The following is an 18,802-nucleotide window of genomic DNA, read 5'->3' as shown; positions in this document are numbered from 1 at the left end:
TCAACACTAGTGAACATCCTTCCAGGTGGACCGAAAAAATTGGAACCGACCACCGCATGAACCAGCTACATGATCTATGTCAAGTTAGATCCATGGGACATTACCCCATTCAAAACTACCATTCCACCATTTCCCTCAAAACTCTTCTTAAATCACAACCAAAGCTTCGTCTTGAAGCCAAACATGATGCCTTAAGCTATATTGATAACTTAGCCACACAGAACACTCTTTCACAAATTATTTACGTTGATGGTTCTGTTCACCAATACACTGGTGCAGCTGGTAGTGCTGCTGTTGTCATACAGCGTGATGGCTCTCATAAAGAAATTGGAACACGCATCAATAATTGGGCCTCTACCCTGTATACAGACAGAACTGTTTGCCATACTCCTTGCACTCAAATGCGTCCATGTATCTAAGGTTGACACTTTAATTGTAACTGATTCTCTGTCATTCATAAATGCTCTCAACTCATTAAGTATAAATTGTGGCATGATTGTGTGAGAAGCCAGACATAGGTATGGTAAGATTGTGGACAGAGGAGTCAGAGTGCACATGCTGTGGATTCTATCTCACATTGGTCTTCAGATGCATGATAAAACTGATAAATTGGCTAAGCTGTATGCTTTCAAAGAGGGAGTAGATTACAATCTTGGCTTGTCATGTAGTAGTTTGAGAACAATAATACGAAAAGAACTTCAATTGAATTTTATTGACTTCAGACTTAGGGAGATTGACTCAAGTCAGTTCATCTATCGTCATTCCTTCATGCAGGAGGAGCCACTTGTCTATGGTGCATCCAAGAAGATAAGCAGACTCTTGGATGTCACTACCGCATGGCTCCGGCTAGGTTACAAGTATCTATGGCAGGTTAAATCACCACCACCAGATGTAGACCAAACGAAATGTAAACTTTGCCAGATGGACTATTGTCACACCTTGCGTCATTATGTACTGGAGTGCGATCAAATTAATGAATTTAGAGACAACTCACTCAGAAATTTTCAAGAAATGGCAGTGTATTTTATCCACAGTGGTATATTACAGACCATTCTGGAGAAATACCCTGACTTTGCTAGCTGTAAATAAAGCATGTGTGCACTCACCTAACTGTACTCACTTAATTGTGGTTGCAGGGGTCGAGACTCAGCTCCTGGCCCCGCCTCTTCACTGATCGCTACTAGGTCCTCTCTCTGCTTCCAGAGCTTTGTCATACCTCGTCTTAAAGCTATGTATGGTTCCTGCCTCCACTAGATCACATGCTAGGCTATTCCGCTTCCTGACGACTCTATGACTGAAGAAATACTTCCTAACATCCCTCTGACTCGTCTGAGTCTTCAGCTTCCAATTGTGACCCCTTGTTTCTGTGTCCCCTCTCTGGAACAACTTGTTTGTCTACCTTATCTATTCCATGCAGTATTTTGTATGTAGTTTTCATGCCTCCCCTGACCCTCCTGTCCTCCAATGTCGTCAGTCTGATTTCCCTCAACCTTTCTTCATAGGACATATCCCTGAGCTCTGGAACTAGCCTTGTTGCAAACCTTTGCACTTTTTCTAATTTCTTGACGCGTTTGACCAGATGTAGGTTCCAAACTGGTGCTGCATACTCCAGTATGGGCCTGATGTACACAGTGTAAAATATCTTGAACAATTCCTTACTAAGGTATCGGAAAGCTATTCTCAGGTTTGCCAGGCGCCCATATGCTGCAGCAGTTATCTGGTTATGGTCACTCCAAGATCTTTCTCCTTGAGCGAGGTATGCAGTCCTTGGCCACCTAGTCCATACTCTGTCTGCGGTCTTCTTTGCCCTTCTCCGATCTTCATGGCTTTGCACTTGGCAGGGTTGAATTCAAGAAGCCAGTTGCTGGACCAGGTGTCCAGTCTGTCCAGGTCTTTTTGAAGTCCTGCCTGGTCCTCATCTGATTTAATTCTCCTCATTAACTTCACATCATCTGCGAACAGGGACACTTCTGAGTCTATCCCTTTCATCATGTCATTCACATATACCAGAAATAGCACTGGTCCTAGGACCGACTTGTGTGGGACCCCGCTCGTCACAGGTGCCCACTGTGATACCTCATCCCTCATGTATGTGTGTGTGTGTGTGTGTGTGTGTGTGTGTGTGTGTGTGTGTGTGTGTGTGTGTGTGTGTGTGTGGGTGGGTGGGTGTTCGTGCTTGTGTGTATGCATATATTTGTACGCTCGTGTGCATGTGTCTCTGCGTGTGCCCTCGTGTGTGTATGTGTGCGCGCTCTCGTGTGGGTGAATGACCCACTTAATATTTGCATTTATAACTAATTACAACTGTGACCAGGTGTGGACGTATCAGTGGTTCATTACTTTGTAATTTGTTCATGACTGCAACCATGTATAGGAGTCAGGCTGATTCATTACCTCTGTAACTTGCCAAGATTGTGACCAGATCTACCTGGAGTTCAATACCTTTGTAACTAGTTCAGCTATCATAACTTTGGGGTCCAGTCCCTGGACCCATTATGTACCTTTGTAATCTTTTGACTTCCGCTCACAGGATGGGTATGGGGTGCATAATAAACATATTAAACTAACTCATCAAAACTCTGAAGAACAAGACAGGAGACCAATGTAACTTACATCCACCACTCATGTACAAAAAAGCTTCTCATGTGTTGCCACCAATTATTGCAAGTCTTTTTAACAAGTCTGTTGAATCTTCTGCCTTCTCATCCATACTTATGACAGCAAGGGTCACCCTGATCCTCAAACCAGGTGATCCAACTGAACTGAATAACTATAGACCTATATCAAACTTGCTCCTATCTAAAATCTTCGAAAAACTATTAACAAGCAAGTTTGCTCCTACTTAGTATCCCACAACATACTTAACTCCTGTCAGTTTGAATTTAGGCAGAAAAAAAGTACTAATGATGCAATTATACATATGCTTGAAATTTTATGTACGGCACTCGAAAAAAATGAAATTTCCCTGGGACTTTTCATAGACCTACGAAAAGCATTTGATACCTACTGCAGCTAACACTTGAACATTACAGAGGTATGTAGATGAATGGTTCAGAGAACCGACATGTTGATAAATTAGACACATGTACAACTCTTGGGTATCTTTATTGAGGAAACGTTTCGCCACACAGTGGCTTCATCAGTCCATACAAAGGAGAATCTTGAAGAACAGGAGGAGAATGAGGTAATCAGTCCCTCAACCTTGAGTCGATGTGGTCAGTCCATCAATCTTGATGGACTGACCACATCGACTCAAGGTTGAGGGACTGATTACCTCATTCTCCTCCTGTTCTTCAAGATTCTCCTTTGTATGGACTGATGAAGCCACTGTGTGGCGAAACGTTTCCTCAATAAAGATACCCAAGAGTTGTACATGTGTCTAATTTATCAACATTACAGAGGTAGAGACACACTCTGTCCTAACCTAGTAACAGACGCCAGTATGTATACATAAATGGCGTTACCTCCACTACACAACCTGTTGTTGGAGTCCCACAGGGTAATGTCCCTGGCCCACTTCTCTTTCTCGTTTGCATGATTGACCTCCCAAATGCATCTAAACTCCTTAAACCTCGAACTACTAAAAAATATCTACTTGGAAAACTACCAACAAACTTACTCTCAATATAAACAAAACCTACTTCATGCTGTTGGGAAACAAAGCTTCAAATGTTCAGATTAACATATTGATAAATGGTTCCCCCATTTCAAGACACACAGAGGGCAAATATCTAGGTTTCCAACTTGACTGCTGTCTTAAATTTCTGACCTACATGGAAATAAATGGTATAAAATACCGACACAATGGAAATATAAACAAAAATGCAGTATAATGTGATCCTTTATTGACAACGTTTCACCCACACAGTGGGCTTTTTCAAGTCACACACGGATCTACCTGGGGTTGGAAGGTACGGGAGTATTTATAGGCATGTTCAGAATGTTGAGGTCAGGTGGAGAATGCTGCATCTGATGATCTACCGGGTGGGGTTATAGAGTCTTGGGTAGCTTGGCAGGGGTATTGGACAAGTTGTGAGTAGACCTTCTGCAGTGTTCTATGTTCTTATGTGGGATAGCGATGAAGAAGTTTCTTGGCGTGTGGTTCAGCTATGTTATAGAAGCCATTGTTCTGGTTGAAATTGGTGGTTGTAGAGATGAGCGATGATTCCAGGATTCTTCTGTATTGAGTGTTGTCTTCTGTGGCTATAAGTCTTGAGTTTCTGTAGTTAATTAAATGGTTGTGTGAATTGCGATGTTGTACATAGGCATTCCTTGTATCGTCAGTCCTGCTTGCATATTGGTGTTCTGAAATACGTGTTTGGAGGTCTCTTGATGTTTCACCCACATATAATTTGTTGCAGTCATTACAAGGGATTATGTATACCCCTGCAGAGGATGGAGGCTTGTCCTGTCTACTACTGGTGATGTCCTTGATGGTCGTGGTTGTGGAGGTAGATACTTGGAATGATGTTTTCGCAAAGATGTTGGAAACATGTTTGGCAATGGAGTTGGTTGGGAGGACTATGTATCTCTTCTCGGCAGTATCTTCTCTGGGTGTGTTGAAGATGTTTAATGCCCGCCGTCTGCAGTCTCTGATGAAGTGACGAGGATAGTGGAGTTTAGAAAATACTTGTTCAATTAGAGTGCATTCTTCCTCAAGGAACTCATTGCTGCAGATTCTGAGTGCACGTAGGAAAAAGCCTATAATTACACCACGTTTAGTTTTGGTGTCGTGGTGAGAGTAGAAGTGGAGAAGATCGTTTTGGTTGGTGGGTTTTCGATAGACTTTAAAACGAAGTTCGTGGTCAGCTTTGCAGAGCAGAACATCAAGGAAAGGAAGAGTGTTGTCGACTTCTTCTTCAAGTGTGAACTGGATTGAAGGCTCGACCTGGTTGAGCTTGTCTTGGAGAGCTTGAACGTTGAAGCGTTTAGGAGTTATGAGGAGAATGTCGTCAACATAACGGAGCCAGGTGACAGACGAAGGAATAATGGTGGAGAAACGTTCGGCTTCTAGATGTTCCATGTATAGGTTCGCCAGGACTGCACTGAGTGGCGAACCCATGGGTAGTCCAAAAGTCTGCTGAAAGAGGTGATTTTCGAAAGAGAAACACGTAAAGCCAACACATAGTTCAACAAGGTCGATGAAATCGCTGGCTGGAATGGGAAGATCAAGTGAATCGTCAATTTTCCTGCGCAAGAGATCGATGGCTTGTGTAGTAGGTACTTTGGTGAATAGAGAAGTCACGTCAAGGCTGGAAAGTTTCTTGTTCCTGATGTTGATGTTGCGAATGCGGTTGAGAAGATCACCCGAGTGTTTGAGATGTGCTGGACTGATAGTGCCCAAGAGTTTAGAGAGGTGTTTGGCGAGAATTCCTGAGAGCTGGTGGGGAGCACTGCCTATTCCCGAGGATATGGGCCTCAGTGGGATACCAGGCTTGTGAGTCTTTGGCAGGCCGTACATTCTGGCAGGTCTGGGGTTGCTGGGCATGGTGTGCAGAAGTTTCTTCCCTTGTTCTGAGCCCCTCAAAATGCGGCGAGTCCTTTGAAGAAAAGTTTTAGTAAGGTTGTCCACTTGGTTAGTTGTGAGAGGTTTGTAGGTATCTGGGTCATTAAGTAGATTGAGCATTTTGTTCCTGTAATCGTCAGTGTTCATGATAACAACACCACCTCCTTTATCAGCGGTGGTGACCCTGATGGTCGTGTCTTCTGCTAAACCTTTGAGTGCATTGATGTAACGTCGAGGTATGACTGGGGAGCTGCGTGTTGAGATGGCTGCTGAGATGATGCCTTGAAGATAGCCTTTTTGGAAGTCGGAGTCATTGTGTCTGTAGTTTTTGGCGATGAAATTGAGGTCTTGTTTTGGTTTCGTAATTCCTGTTGCGAATTTGAGGCCTAAGCTGAGGGCTTCAGTTTCTGTGGTTGACAGTGGACGAGATGAAAGATTTTGAATAATTTCAGGTCTTCCTAAACTTTTCCAATTACTATTATCGCAGAGTGTTTGTAGTTTCCTAGCAAGTCTGATCTTCTGTTGAACATTCGCTGTGGTAACTCTGCTGCGAATGATTTCGGCGGTGCGTCTGTTCATGTTGCCCCGGAGTGTTGTGCCTAGTGTTCTGGCTTGGAGAAAAGCTTCCTTTGTAGCATTGTTTAAGTCATCTGCACACTCTTCAAGGTAGGTCCGAGCTGTAGCGGAGAAAGGTGGTTTGATGTTGGCAATTTGAGGAGGAGTAGATCTTGGTAAGACCATTTCTTGGATGCAATCACGAAGAACTATGTGTTGAACTATGTGTTGGCTTTACGTGTTTCTCTTTCGAAAATCACCTCTTTCAGCAGACTTTTGGACTACCCATGGGTTCGCCACTCAGTGTAGTCCTGGCGAACCTATACATGGAACATCTAGAAGCCGAACGTTTCTCCACCATTATTCCTTCGTCTGTCACCTGGCTCCGTTATGTTGACGACATTCTCCTCATAACTCCTAAACGCTTCAACGTTCAAGCTCTCCAAGACAAGCTCAACCAGGTCGAGCCTTCAATCCAGTTCACACTTGAAGAAGAAGTCGACAACACTCTTCCTTTCCTTGATGTTCTGCTCTGCAAAGCTGACCACGAACTTCGTTTTAAAGTCTATCGAAAACCCACCAACCAAAACGATCTTCTCCACTTCTACTCTCACCACGACACCAAAACTAAACGTGGTGTAATTATAGGCTTTTTCCTACGTGCACTCAGAATCTGCAGCAATGAGTTCCTTGAGGAAGAATGCACTATAATTGAACAAGTATTTTCTAAACTCCACTATCCTCGTCACTTCATCAGAGACTGCAGACGGCGGGCATTAAACATCTTCAACACACCCAGAGAAGATACTGCCGAGAAGAGATACATAGTCCTCCCAACCAACTCCATTGCCAAACATGTTTCCAACATCTTTGCGAAAACATCATTCCAAGTATCTACCTCCACAACCACGACCATCAAGGACATCACCAGTAGTAGACAGGACAAGCCTCCATCCTCTGCAGGGGTATACATAATCCCTTGTAATGACTGCAACAAATCATATGTGGACGGGCAGTCACTGCCCGTCCCTTCCACTGACGCCTATATAAACGCCAGTCTTCTTGCCTTTGCTCCAGATTCTCCTCCACCACGATGCTGTGAACACTAACTCCAAGGCCTAGGGACTGATTACCTCATCTTTTGTATATAGTTCTACTGTCGTCCTATTATGTCCTAGAATCTGTATTGATAAAGCCACTGGATGGCGAAACGTCTACAATAAAGATATCCAGATGTTGCACATGTGTCTTAACTTTCATATTGTCGGTATTTTATACCTTTCTTGCACAACTTGTCCGACACTGCAACATCATGGAATCTTGGTTCAGAGGACATCTACAAGACCTTCTTCACGGCTGCTGCAACTAACCCATCTCTTTGGGAAGGACCTACTTCCACTGGGGAATCCCGCCTACCAGTGACTGCCCTCGTCTGCTGCCCGTCCCTTCCACTGACGCCTATATAAACGCCAGTCTTCTTGCCTTTGCTCCAGAGAAGAGAGAGAAGGCAGACTTTCAGGAGGAGACTCAGACTTCAGACTAGACTCATAGAGAGACTGCACTGGAAAGACGTACCTGCTCCCGGTTGGGAGGATCAGACCTCGACACTCAGCAACTAGAACAGGCAAGAGAAGAGGAACTCTTCATCCTGCTCCAGGACTTGGTGCGTAGCTGGCTGCCTGCCCCAGGGCAGACAGTTGGCCTCTGCACTCTTGTAGCTGGGTGAAGTCTTCCCTACTCTGTCTCCCTACGATCCCCGTTGGGGAGGGGAACCTGTACCAGCGTCGTCTTCACCTTCATGCACGATGAGCTACGCAAATCGTGTCAAGATCAAGCCAACAAGTGGTACCGTTGATGATTCAACGAAGATTGCTCTTGCAACTGTTGTTCAAGGAACACTGCAAGTTAAATTCAACGCCATTTTGTCTCTGAAAGAAGCATTCATTGTTGTGTGTCACGATGATGCTGAAGCAGAGAAACTACTCACTACGGAAGCCACCACTACACTTACTGCTCAAGGGTTTACTGTTATGTCATCTCCTGCCCTCAAGGCCAGGAAATCAGTATTCCTTAAAAAACTGGACAAGATTCTGACGTCTCAATCACCAGCAGAACTCAAGACATCCATCGAGACGCAAAATACTTGGGCTACTGTTGACAGCATCACAAAAATCCCGAATGCATCGTCCATGCTCAAGGTCACCTTCACCGACGTCAACATGGCTGCCACTGCTCTGAACGAAGGTCTTGCTGTTTACTACTACTATATCAGTCCTACCTACATTGAAGCAGAGAGATATCACTACATTCAACATTGCTGGAACTGTTATTCTTACCATCACACCACCAAAGCATGTCCAGTAAAAGACAAGAAGTTCTGCACTACATGTGGTAGTGAGGGACACACCTTCAGTTCCTGCACCGCTGCTGCTCCATCACAACCAGCGTGCTTAAACTGTAAGAGTAACGACCACCATACACTGGCAGCAAAATGTCCTACACGAAAGGATATTGTGAAGAAAACACAAGAAGCAGCAAAGAAAAAACCTACTAGCAACACACCAACGTATGCAGCAATTGCAAAGATCCAATCAAACACTACAAAATTACTTCAAGCTACTACTCAGCCCGCCTCCACCATCATCACTCCTCCAACATGTGATGTAACCAAGATCCACTACTGTCTACTATACGCTCACATGCAAAATATGGCTGTACCTGGATCTTTTAACTCTACCATCAACGAGTTATTTGCACTAAATAATATGCCATCATTCATATTCCCAGCATCTCCACCTTCGGAAGAAATACTAAAATTCACCAAGGACCTAATCAACACCTCTACGCCTGCAGCTCCAACACCATCAACAACTAGTGACGTCACTCCAACAACGTCCAATGAGAAGCCTCCATCGCCTCCACTTCTCAACGAAACCGACCAATCAGAAGCCTTTCCACCAGAAACATCTTCTCATTCGTCCATTGAAGATGAAGTAGAAAATGTACATTCACCAGCATCAACACTACCATCCCAAGACCCAAGATCCAACAAGTATCTTGATTGGGGTGAAATATCTTTCTGTACCACAGAAAATTATCCTCGAGAAATGGAGCCAGCTGAACTCAAATCTCACCTCATCCAAAAAACAGTCAAGTTTGTTGAACATCCTGACGTTGATTGTAAAAGTGAACTTTCAGAACTTATAAAGCATATTGAAACAGTTATCAAAGACCCTCGATATCGACACTTGTTAACTCGTCTTATGATAATTTCTACCCAACGCTTTTAACGACTTGAAAATGGATCAGCATTCACCAAGGAAAATTACTTCGCTAAGAAAAAACGCCACAATTCCAGATAACCACCAAGCCATTATGAAATGACCAATCAACGTTGAGCTCCTCCCTTGTCGCCTGCAGCCACCAATCACCATCAAGAAGCAGCAATCTTCCATCCAGCAAGTTGCAGTCAGCTCCTACAGAGTTCCTGTTGTCTCTACGTCGTCTTTTATCATTGTTATCCAGGCTTAGCAGTTGGGTCTAGTCCTGACTCTTCTCTCTTCGACTCAAGACATTCCTCTCCCCGTCTATTCTTCGCACTGTCCCCACTTGCCCCTCGCCCCTCGTGGGTACTTACCTGTGAGTCCGATCTGATCTGATCTGATCTTTGCTCCAGATTCTCCTCCACCACGATGCTGTGAACACTAACTCCAAGGCCGAGGGACTGATTACCTCATCTTTTGTATATAGTTCTACTGTCTTCCTATTATGTCCTAGAATCTGTATTGATAAAGCCACTGGATGGCGAAACGTCTACAATAAAGATATCCAGATGTTGCACATGTGTCTTAACTTTCATATTGTCGGTATTTTATACCTTTCTTGCACATCCCCTTTATTAATTCTTTTTTTCCATTCATACACCTCAATCATATGCCTCCTAATTCTACACCATTCTAGAGAGTGCAAATTCAGGGACCTCAGTCTATCCTCATAGGGAAGATTTCTTATATATGGGATCATCTTTGTCATCCTATTTTGTACGTTTTCCCGAGCATTTATATCCATTCTGTAATATGGTGACCAGAACTGAGCAGCATAGTCTAAATGAGGCCTAACCAAGGATATATAGATTTGAAGAACAACCTGAGGACTTCTATTATTTATACTTCTTATACTACTCATGCACTGTTGTCTTGGTTTTAAATTACTGCTAACCAGAACTCCTAAATCCCTTTCGCCATCAATAATATTAAGATCTACATTGTAAAAGGACACAAGTGCAACTAATGTGACATTTATTGTGGCAACGTTTCGCTCTCCAGGAGCTTTATCAAGCCATTACAAACAATACATGGACACAGAGGGTATATAAAGGCCCAGAGTGAGGTGAATACTAGTGAGGTACCATTTCGATGTTCACTAGTGGTAGTAGTAGTAGTAGTAGTAGTGGTAGTGACAAAAGTAATACAATATGGTAGAGCAATTAATTCGTACATGAGTAAAAGGATATAAAAGCTATTACTTGGGTAACATAAAAATAGGTTGGACAAATATAAACTGGAATGAGGCAGCTTGTTTCAGTGTTCACTCTCTGTGCTTTGTGTAGTATAACAGGAGAGACTATGTGATGGTAGGGTTTACTGTTTTCAGGAGGATTCTTGCTAAGACTTCGGAGATGGTGAAGCTGCCGTTGTTTTGTTTAATTGTATTCGAAACAGCGATCAGTGCTGATTCGAGGCACTTGCGTCTGCGGAAATTAGTTTCTTTGATCACTAATTGGGCGTCTCTGAATTTCATGAGATGATTGGTGGAATTACGGTGTTGTACACAGTTGTACCTGTGTACAACGGAACAATGCTCTTCTCCAGACTGAGGGACTGACCACCTCAAAACTTTAAGGGTGATGGACTGATTACATCGTCTTCAAGTATCTTCTGCTTCTATCAACTTTTCTGTACTCGACTGAAGAAGCCTACTGTGTAGGCGAAACGTTTCGAAATAAAGATACCTAACTGTTGCATATGTGTCTTACCTAACAATCTGTCGGTATTTTATACCATTTTAATGTTCATCCTGGAGTGCTCTAGTGTCCTCATTAGAATGAATTGGACGGCCTATTTTGGTATCATCAGCAAATTTGCTTATGTCGCTATTTATTCCCTCATCTATGTCGTTTATGTAGATTGTGAACAAGGGGCCCAACACTGACCCCAGTGGTGCACCTCTTGTGACGTGCCCCCATTCTGATTTCTCCCCATTTATGCAAACTCTCTGCTGCCTATTTGTCAGCCAATCCTCTAACCAGGAAAAAAATTCTCCTCCTATTCCGTGTGCCTTAAGTTTCCTCAATAGTCTCTGTTGTGGAACTCTGTCGAAAACCTAACTAAGTCCATATGCACAGTATCTTATTCAATACCACAATCTTTCTTCTGAAATACCTTAGTGAAAAAAGTTAGTAAATTCGTTAGACAGGAACGCCTATTTGTAAAACCGTGCTGAGATTCATTTAATAATTGATGCCTCTCAAGATGTCTATGAATTGCTTCAGCAATTATTGATTCCATAAATTTTCCCACTATGGAGGTAAGGCTTATTGGTCTATAGTTCGAAGCCAAGGACCTGTTACCTGCCTTGTAAGTAAGTATTACATTTGCCATTTTCCACTTATCAGGCACTATGCCAGTTTGTAGTGATATGTTAAAAAGATTAGCCAAAGGAATTACCTGGAGTTTACGTGGAGAGAGTTCTGGAGGTCAATGCCCCCGCAGCCCGGTCTGTGACCAGGCCTCCTGGTGGGTCAGAGTCTGATCAACAAGGCTGTTACTGCTGGCTGCACGCAATCCAACGTACGAACCACAGCCCGCCTGGTCAGGTACCGACTTTAGGTGCTTGTCTAGTGCCTGCTTGAAGACTGCCAGGGGTCTATTCGTAATCCCCCTTATGTATGCTGGGAGACAGTTGAACAGTCTCGGGCCCCTGACACTTATTGTTTTGTCTTTTAACGTGCTAGTGACACCCCTGCTTTTCATTGGTGGGATGTTGCATCATCTGCCGAGTCTTTTGCTTTCGTTGTGAGTGATTTTCGTGTGCAAGTTCGGTACTAGTCCCTCTAGGATTTTCCAGGTGTATATAATCATGTATCTCTACCGCCTGCGTTCCAGGGAGTACAGGTTCAGGAACTTCAAGCGCTCCCAGTAATTAAGGTGTTTTATCTCCATTATGCGTGCCGTGAAGGTTCTCTGTACATTTTCTAGGTCAGCAATTTCACCTGCCTTGAAAGGTGCTGTTAGTGTGCAGCAATATTCCAGCCTAGATAGAACAAGCAACCTGAAGAGTGTCATCATGGGCTTGGCATCCCTAGTTTTGAAGGTTCTCATTATCCATCCTGTCATTTTTCTAGCAGATGCGATTGATACAATGTTATGGTCCTTGAAGGTGAGATCCTCCGACATGATCGCTCCCAGGTCTTTGACGTTGGTGTTTCGCTCTATTTTGTGGCTGGAATTTGTTTTGTACTCTGATGAAGTTTTAATTTCCTAATGTTTACCATATCGGAGTAATTGAAATTTCTCATCGTTGAACTTCATATTGTTTTCTGCAGCGCATTGAAAGATTTGGTTGATGTTCGCCTGGAGCCTTGCAGTGTCTGCAATGGAAGACACTGTCATGCAGATTCGGGTGTCATCTGCAAAGGAAGACACGGTGCTGTGGCTGACATCCTTGTCTGTGTCAGTATGAGGATGAGAAACAAGATGGAACAGAGCTTTTCACCGTGCCTGCCTCGGACTTTACTCTGTTGACTACTACTCTTTGTGTTCTGTTCGTGAGGAAATTATACATCCATCTACCAACTTTTCCTGTTATTCCTTTAGCACGCATTTTGTGCGCTATTACGCCATGGTCAAACTTGTCGAAGGCTTTTGCAAAGTCTGTATATATTACATCTGCATTCTTTTTGTCATGTAATGCATCTAGGACCCTGTCGTAGTTACTCTTTACATTCCTTTACAACCCTTGCAAACAGTTCATCAGGGACTGGGAATTTGTTAGGTTTTAATTTCTCTATTTGTCTGGGGACCATGTCACTAGTTACCCAATCGTGCATAGTTTATTATCGTCCTGTTCTACATTATTTATTATTTCTGGAATTTCGCTAGTATCTTCCTGAGTAAAAACTGAGAGGAAGTAAGTGTTGAAAAGTTCACACATTTCTTTATCATTGTCAGTGATCTGACCTGAGTTACTCTAAAGTAGGCCTATCTTTTCCTTAATCTTACTTCTATATACCTGAAAGAACCCTACTGGGTTAGTCTTCGAATCCTTTGCGACATTAGCCTTATAATCCATTTTTGCTTTTCTTATTCCTTTTTCATATCTATCTTTAATTGAATATACTGATTTCTTAAATGCCCATCCCCTCTTTTGATACGCCTATTTATGCCTCTCTTTTGACCAATGAGATGTTTTAATGTATTGTTTGAAAGAGCAATTCGTTTATGCTACTGGTGGATGGATATCAACACTGGCACATCACGTCTGCAAAGCTAGCGACATACCATTATGTGGTATAAACCTTGGTAATAAATACCGACAAGTTGGTTTAGAAAGACACGTAAGCAAACACCATAACATATTTATTAGAAAACATTTCGGTCCTGGAACCTTGATCACTTCTAACATACAGAGGTAGAAAGACATTATATATATAGGCGGAGAGTGAGGTGTGACGCACGTGACCTGAGGAATGTCATAAGAACATAAGAATGGAGGAACACTGTAGAAGGCCTACTGGCCCATGCCAGTGTTTGCTTACGTGTCTTTCTAAACCATACCATTATGTGAAGGACAAGAAACACCTGCACCTCATCACCACCAATACCTGCACTGAACTTTAGTATGTTAGGTTAACCTGGAGTTTACCTGGAGTTTACCTGGAGAGGGTTTCGGGAGTCAACGCCCTTGCGGCCCGGTCTGAGACAAGGCCTCATGGTGGATTAGGACATGATCAACCAGGCTGTTACTGCTGGCCGCATGCAAGCTGACGTACGAACCACAGCCCGGTTGGTCAGGTTGGTCAGGTGCCTGTCCAGTGCCTTCTTAAAGACAGCCAGGGGTCTATTGGTAATCCCCCTTATTTATGCTGGGAGGCAATTGAACAATCTTGGGTCCTTGACACTTATTGTGATGTCTCTCAGTGTACTCGTGGCGCCCCTGCTTTTCATCGGGGGAATGTTGCATCTCATGCTGAGTCTTTTGCTTTCATAGGGAGTGATTTTCGTGTGCAAGTTTGGTACCTATCCCTCCAGGACTTTCCAAGTGGGGAATACTGAACAAGTACCTTCAACCGTTCCCAGTAGCTTAGGTGCCTTATCGTACTTATGTGTGCCGTGAAAGTTCTTTGTATACTCTCCAGGTCTGCAATGTCGCCCGCTTTGAAGGGGGGCGTTAGTGTACAGCAGTATTCCAGCCTAGAGAGCACAAGCAATTTGAAGAGAATCATCATGGGCTTGGCGTCCCTAGCGGATGAGGTAGATACATTGTTGTGGTTTTTGAAGGCAAGATCCTCTGACATTATCACTCCCAGGTCCTTCACGTTACTTTTCCGCTCTATTGTATGGTTTGAATTTGTCGTATACCCTGACACATTTTTAATTTCTTCAACTTTTCCATATCTGAGAAGTTGAAATTTCTCCTCGTCGAACTTCATGCTGTTTTAAGAGGCCCATTCGAAAATTTGGTTGATGTCCCCTTGGAGTCTCGCGGTGTCTTCGATGGAGGTCACTGCCATGCGAATCAGGGTGTCATCCACAAAGGAAGACATGGAGCTATGGCCTACATCTCTGTCTATGTCAGAAATGAGGATGAGGAATAGAATGGGAGCAAGTAGTGTGCCTTGTGGAACAGAGCTTTTTACCATGGCTGCCTGGGACTTTACTCTGTTAACTATAACTCTTTGTGCTCTATTTGTCAGGAAGTTATAGATCCATCTACCAACTTTTCCCGTTATTCCTGTATCACGCATTTTGTGTGCTATTACACAATGGTCACACTTGTCGAAAGCTTTTGCAATGTCTGTGTATACTACATCTGTATTTTGTTTATCCTCCACAGCATCTAGGACCTTGTCATAGTGGTCCAGTAGCTTGGACAAGAAGGAGCAATCTGCTCTAAACCCATGTTGCCCTGAGTTGTATAAATGTTGTAAATCTAGAAGCCTCTCAAAGATTCTTATTATATGGGATGTTAGTGCTATCGGTCTGTAGTTCTTTGCAATTGTTTTACTGCCACCTTTGTGGAGTGAGGCTACGTCTGTTGTTTTTAGTGTGTGTGGGATGACCCCTGTGTCCATGCTCCCTCTCCAGGTTGTTCCACTCACTATTCTACACACAACTTAATTGTTCAGTAACAATATATCATTGAGTAAAAGGCTTGAATCAGTGAACTGTGTATTTCCTTTACCTAGACATGGTTCCATCATTTATCTCAAAACTCCAGGAGATTCCTAATAATGTCCTGGTATTTTCCAATGTTTTCTCTCAAGTGTACACAATCTGATCTACTACCATGCCATTCACACAACTTATGAAAACGATCAGTTTGATACCAAAACAACTGCATTTGCTAGGTAAATAATGCTTGAACGATATTCTACTTTTGAAAAGGATCAAAGACTCCAGTCAAAAGGGTCTGAAGGGAATAAAGTAATTCAATGAACTTATTTTTCAGGTACATAAAAATATCCATAATTTTGCATGTTGTTCTTGTCGAGGTTAACCTTTGTCTGACCTGTGTAACATACACACCAACAAAATCTATTGATGGGAATAAAATCACTGAACACCAAAGTACATATTAGTAAGGCTGTTGACCAATATATTGCCACATAAGTATGTGGCATAAGTATACTTGCGATGGTATAAAAATACATCTCATCCACAGTAATGTCTTTCCATCTTCCCATTGGTAACGTCACGACTATGTTAAAACATACGTTTGTCATTGCTTACTAGTAATGAGTGTTACGCCAATACTATTTTCATTAATGTCGTCTTCTGTGGTTTACTATGACTCTTGGAGATAGCCCGAGGCACACTACTGTACCACGTGAGCCAACGTATATACATCACCTGTATCATCATCACTGGCCATTAAGTCATCATTACTACTCATATCAGTACCTAAACTACGAAAGAATGCTAGATTTTTACTTATTCTGTGGATGTGTAGAGGATGTACTGAGGCCAGAGATAACGAGTGGGCACTGTTCTCGGCATTTTCCCGTCAGTTTTGTTCATCTACATCTCGAATCCATAGAACTCCGTTCCTGAATTATTCTCCTCATGGTTTGATGTAAACAGAATGAAAATAAGCGAATGGAAGTGTGCCACGGTGGACTAGCATCCTGTTCCCGCGATGCCCTCTGAGGTCTGTAGTTGACTTGTTTACCATGCGCGGGAAACATGCACATCCATTTTCTGAAGCCTAAGTCTACCAGTCCTCTCGTAGATCTACAGCACGGACACTGAACCTACTCACATAGATCTACCTGACCAACAACTTAAGTGATAAAGTATTCTTGACTGGTAACATGCATCCTTAAAGTCGATAAACTCTAAATCCTTTTAATCAACCATCAAGCAAATTCCCATTTTAGAAATAAACGATATAAAATACCGACAAAATAAACACATAAGTAGTATAATGTGATACATCAGTGACAATGTTACACTCACATAGTGGGCTTTATCAAGTCACAAACCTGGGTGCAAGGTCCGTGAGTATTTATAGGATGTTAGGTGGAGAATACCGGTTAAGTTGGATCTGATAAGGATCTGGACTGGACTGGCGGGTGTGTATGTAGTTATGTGGGATAACGATGATGAAGTTTCTTGACAAGAGGTTCAGTTATGTTATAGAAGCCGTTGTTTCACCCAGATAGATCTGTTTGTGACTTGATAAAGCCCACTGTGTGGGCGAAACGTTGTCAATAAAGAGTCACATTATACTGCTTATGTGTTTATTTTTCCAAATACTTGTTTTCGTTAATACAATCTACGTTCTACAAAGAAACCCCTTCTGTTAAATTGCTGTTCTAATTAACATATATATATATGAATATATAACTACCATTTTTTTTTCACTCTTAAACGATAAATAGGGAAAGTCCGAAACGGGGGAGAAATTTTCACCTGTAAGGAGTTTATACAAGATATATTAACGATGTCTTCAGTGACCATTGATGCTCACCTTGGTAGTAACGAAGACATCTTCTCTCTTTAGTTTCCCACTGCTAAACAACTTATCCAACTCCTCACCAATAATATGTTCATTCTGGTACATGGTTGCAGTGTCAATGTGTCGGTATCCAAACTCAAAAGCCTCACGTAATACCACTCGGAATTCATCATTTGCCTGAAAATTTGCACATATAGAATTAATAAAACATTAAACATTTGTTTATGTTACGACTATTGTCTTAAGGTAGTCACACAATGCTCATTTAGACTATCAGTTTCCTTCTTCAAGCATTCATCATCTTACTAATTTTCTAACTATAATTATAGAATTAAAGCTGTGTGACTGGTAAATGCTGTGAACTAGTGCCATATATCAAGCACCTGCACTCTGGGATCCTTGTACTATTTAAATAAACTAGACACATTTTTGTAACAGTACGATCCAAGAAAGGTATCCCTATATATTGCATAACTATTCCTTTTGCAGCATAAGTTATAATGCACTTAAATTTTGAAATGAATCAGAAGAGACTTTGACAGATCATCATAGGGAACAGAGCCCAGCTCTAATTCAATCATTCCACTAATTAACACCAGCTCTAAAACTGAACTGAAGAGACATTCTCTTGTTATCTCAGCTCACGATCTGATCATACACCAGTTTTAAATCTAAAGCTGCTGAGACGTTAGGTTCTGAAGTTATCTGATGAGGCGCTCAGAAATGATCTCTGTTAAGCTTTATTTAAGCTCTGGTATATAACATAAGTTTTTTATACAGTGAATTTGTAGTACACAGATGCCATGGGTACATTAAAGTATATTATACGGATTTCTTAACACTGGCTTATTTCTGATCAAAAGAGATATTCACAAAATACTTCACTGAAATAAATTTCATTAATAAAACTGCCACATAAAAACTTACACCACTTAAAATCTAAACAAAGTGAAGAAAACACATCATCACTGAAAGTTGAAATCGAGCTGAAGATGTATTCTCCAGTGGGGCTATGTCTGCTGTTTTTAGTGTGTGTGTGTGATGACCTCTGTGTCCATGCTCCCTCTTCATAAAATGCTGAAGGCACGCGATAGGGGCTTGGATTGTCGACCCTTAGAGTGGGCAGTGGCTCCCTAAACAATGAGTCATATTGGGAATTCAGTATCTCACTCATTTCTTGGCTGTCATCTGTGTATGTTCCATCCCGACTAAGCAGAGGCCCAACACTGAATGTTGTTTTTCCCTTAGATTTGGCATAAGAGAAGAAGTATTTTGGCTTTTTTTTTTTTCAATTTCCTTTATGGCTTTTAGTTCTTCCTGTGATTCTTGTCTCCTATAAGATTCCTTCAGCTTAAGTTCGATATTTGCAATTTCATTGACTAATGCTTCCCTTCGTATTTCAGATATATTGACCTTACTCAGCAGCTCTGTGATTCTTCGCCTTCGTCTGTATATATACACATAGTGTTTATAATGTTTATAGACATATATTTGGAGACGAGA

The 18,802-nt window shown here is 42.2% G+C and overlaps 1 protein-coding gene across 1 annotated transcript in view; it reads right to left on the bottom strand.

Moving 5' to 3' along the window:
- The window catches only part of LOC128704758 (aldo-keto reductase family 1 member A1), a 106,213-nt gene that overhangs the window by 75,278 nt on the left and 12,133 nt on the right, over positions 1-18,802 (bottom strand). The window contains exon 2 of the mRNA XM_070079516.1: positions 17,312-17,476. Coding sequence (XP_069935617.1) covers positions 17,312-17,476 — 165 coding nt within the window. The remainder of the gene's footprint in view (positions 1-17,311; positions 17,477-18,802) is intronic.

The sequence above is a fragment of the Cherax quadricarinatus genome, chromosome 99, assembly GCF_038502225.1.
Source record: "Cherax quadricarinatus isolate ZL_2023a chromosome 99, ASM3850222v1, whole genome shotgun sequence".
In the NCBI taxonomy this organism is placed as follows: Eukaryota; Metazoa; Arthropoda; class Malacostraca; order Decapoda; family Parastacidae; genus Cherax; species Cherax quadricarinatus.
The sequence above is the reverse complement of the archived record's forward strand: the minus strand, read 5'-3'. Positions and strand labels throughout refer to the sequence as shown.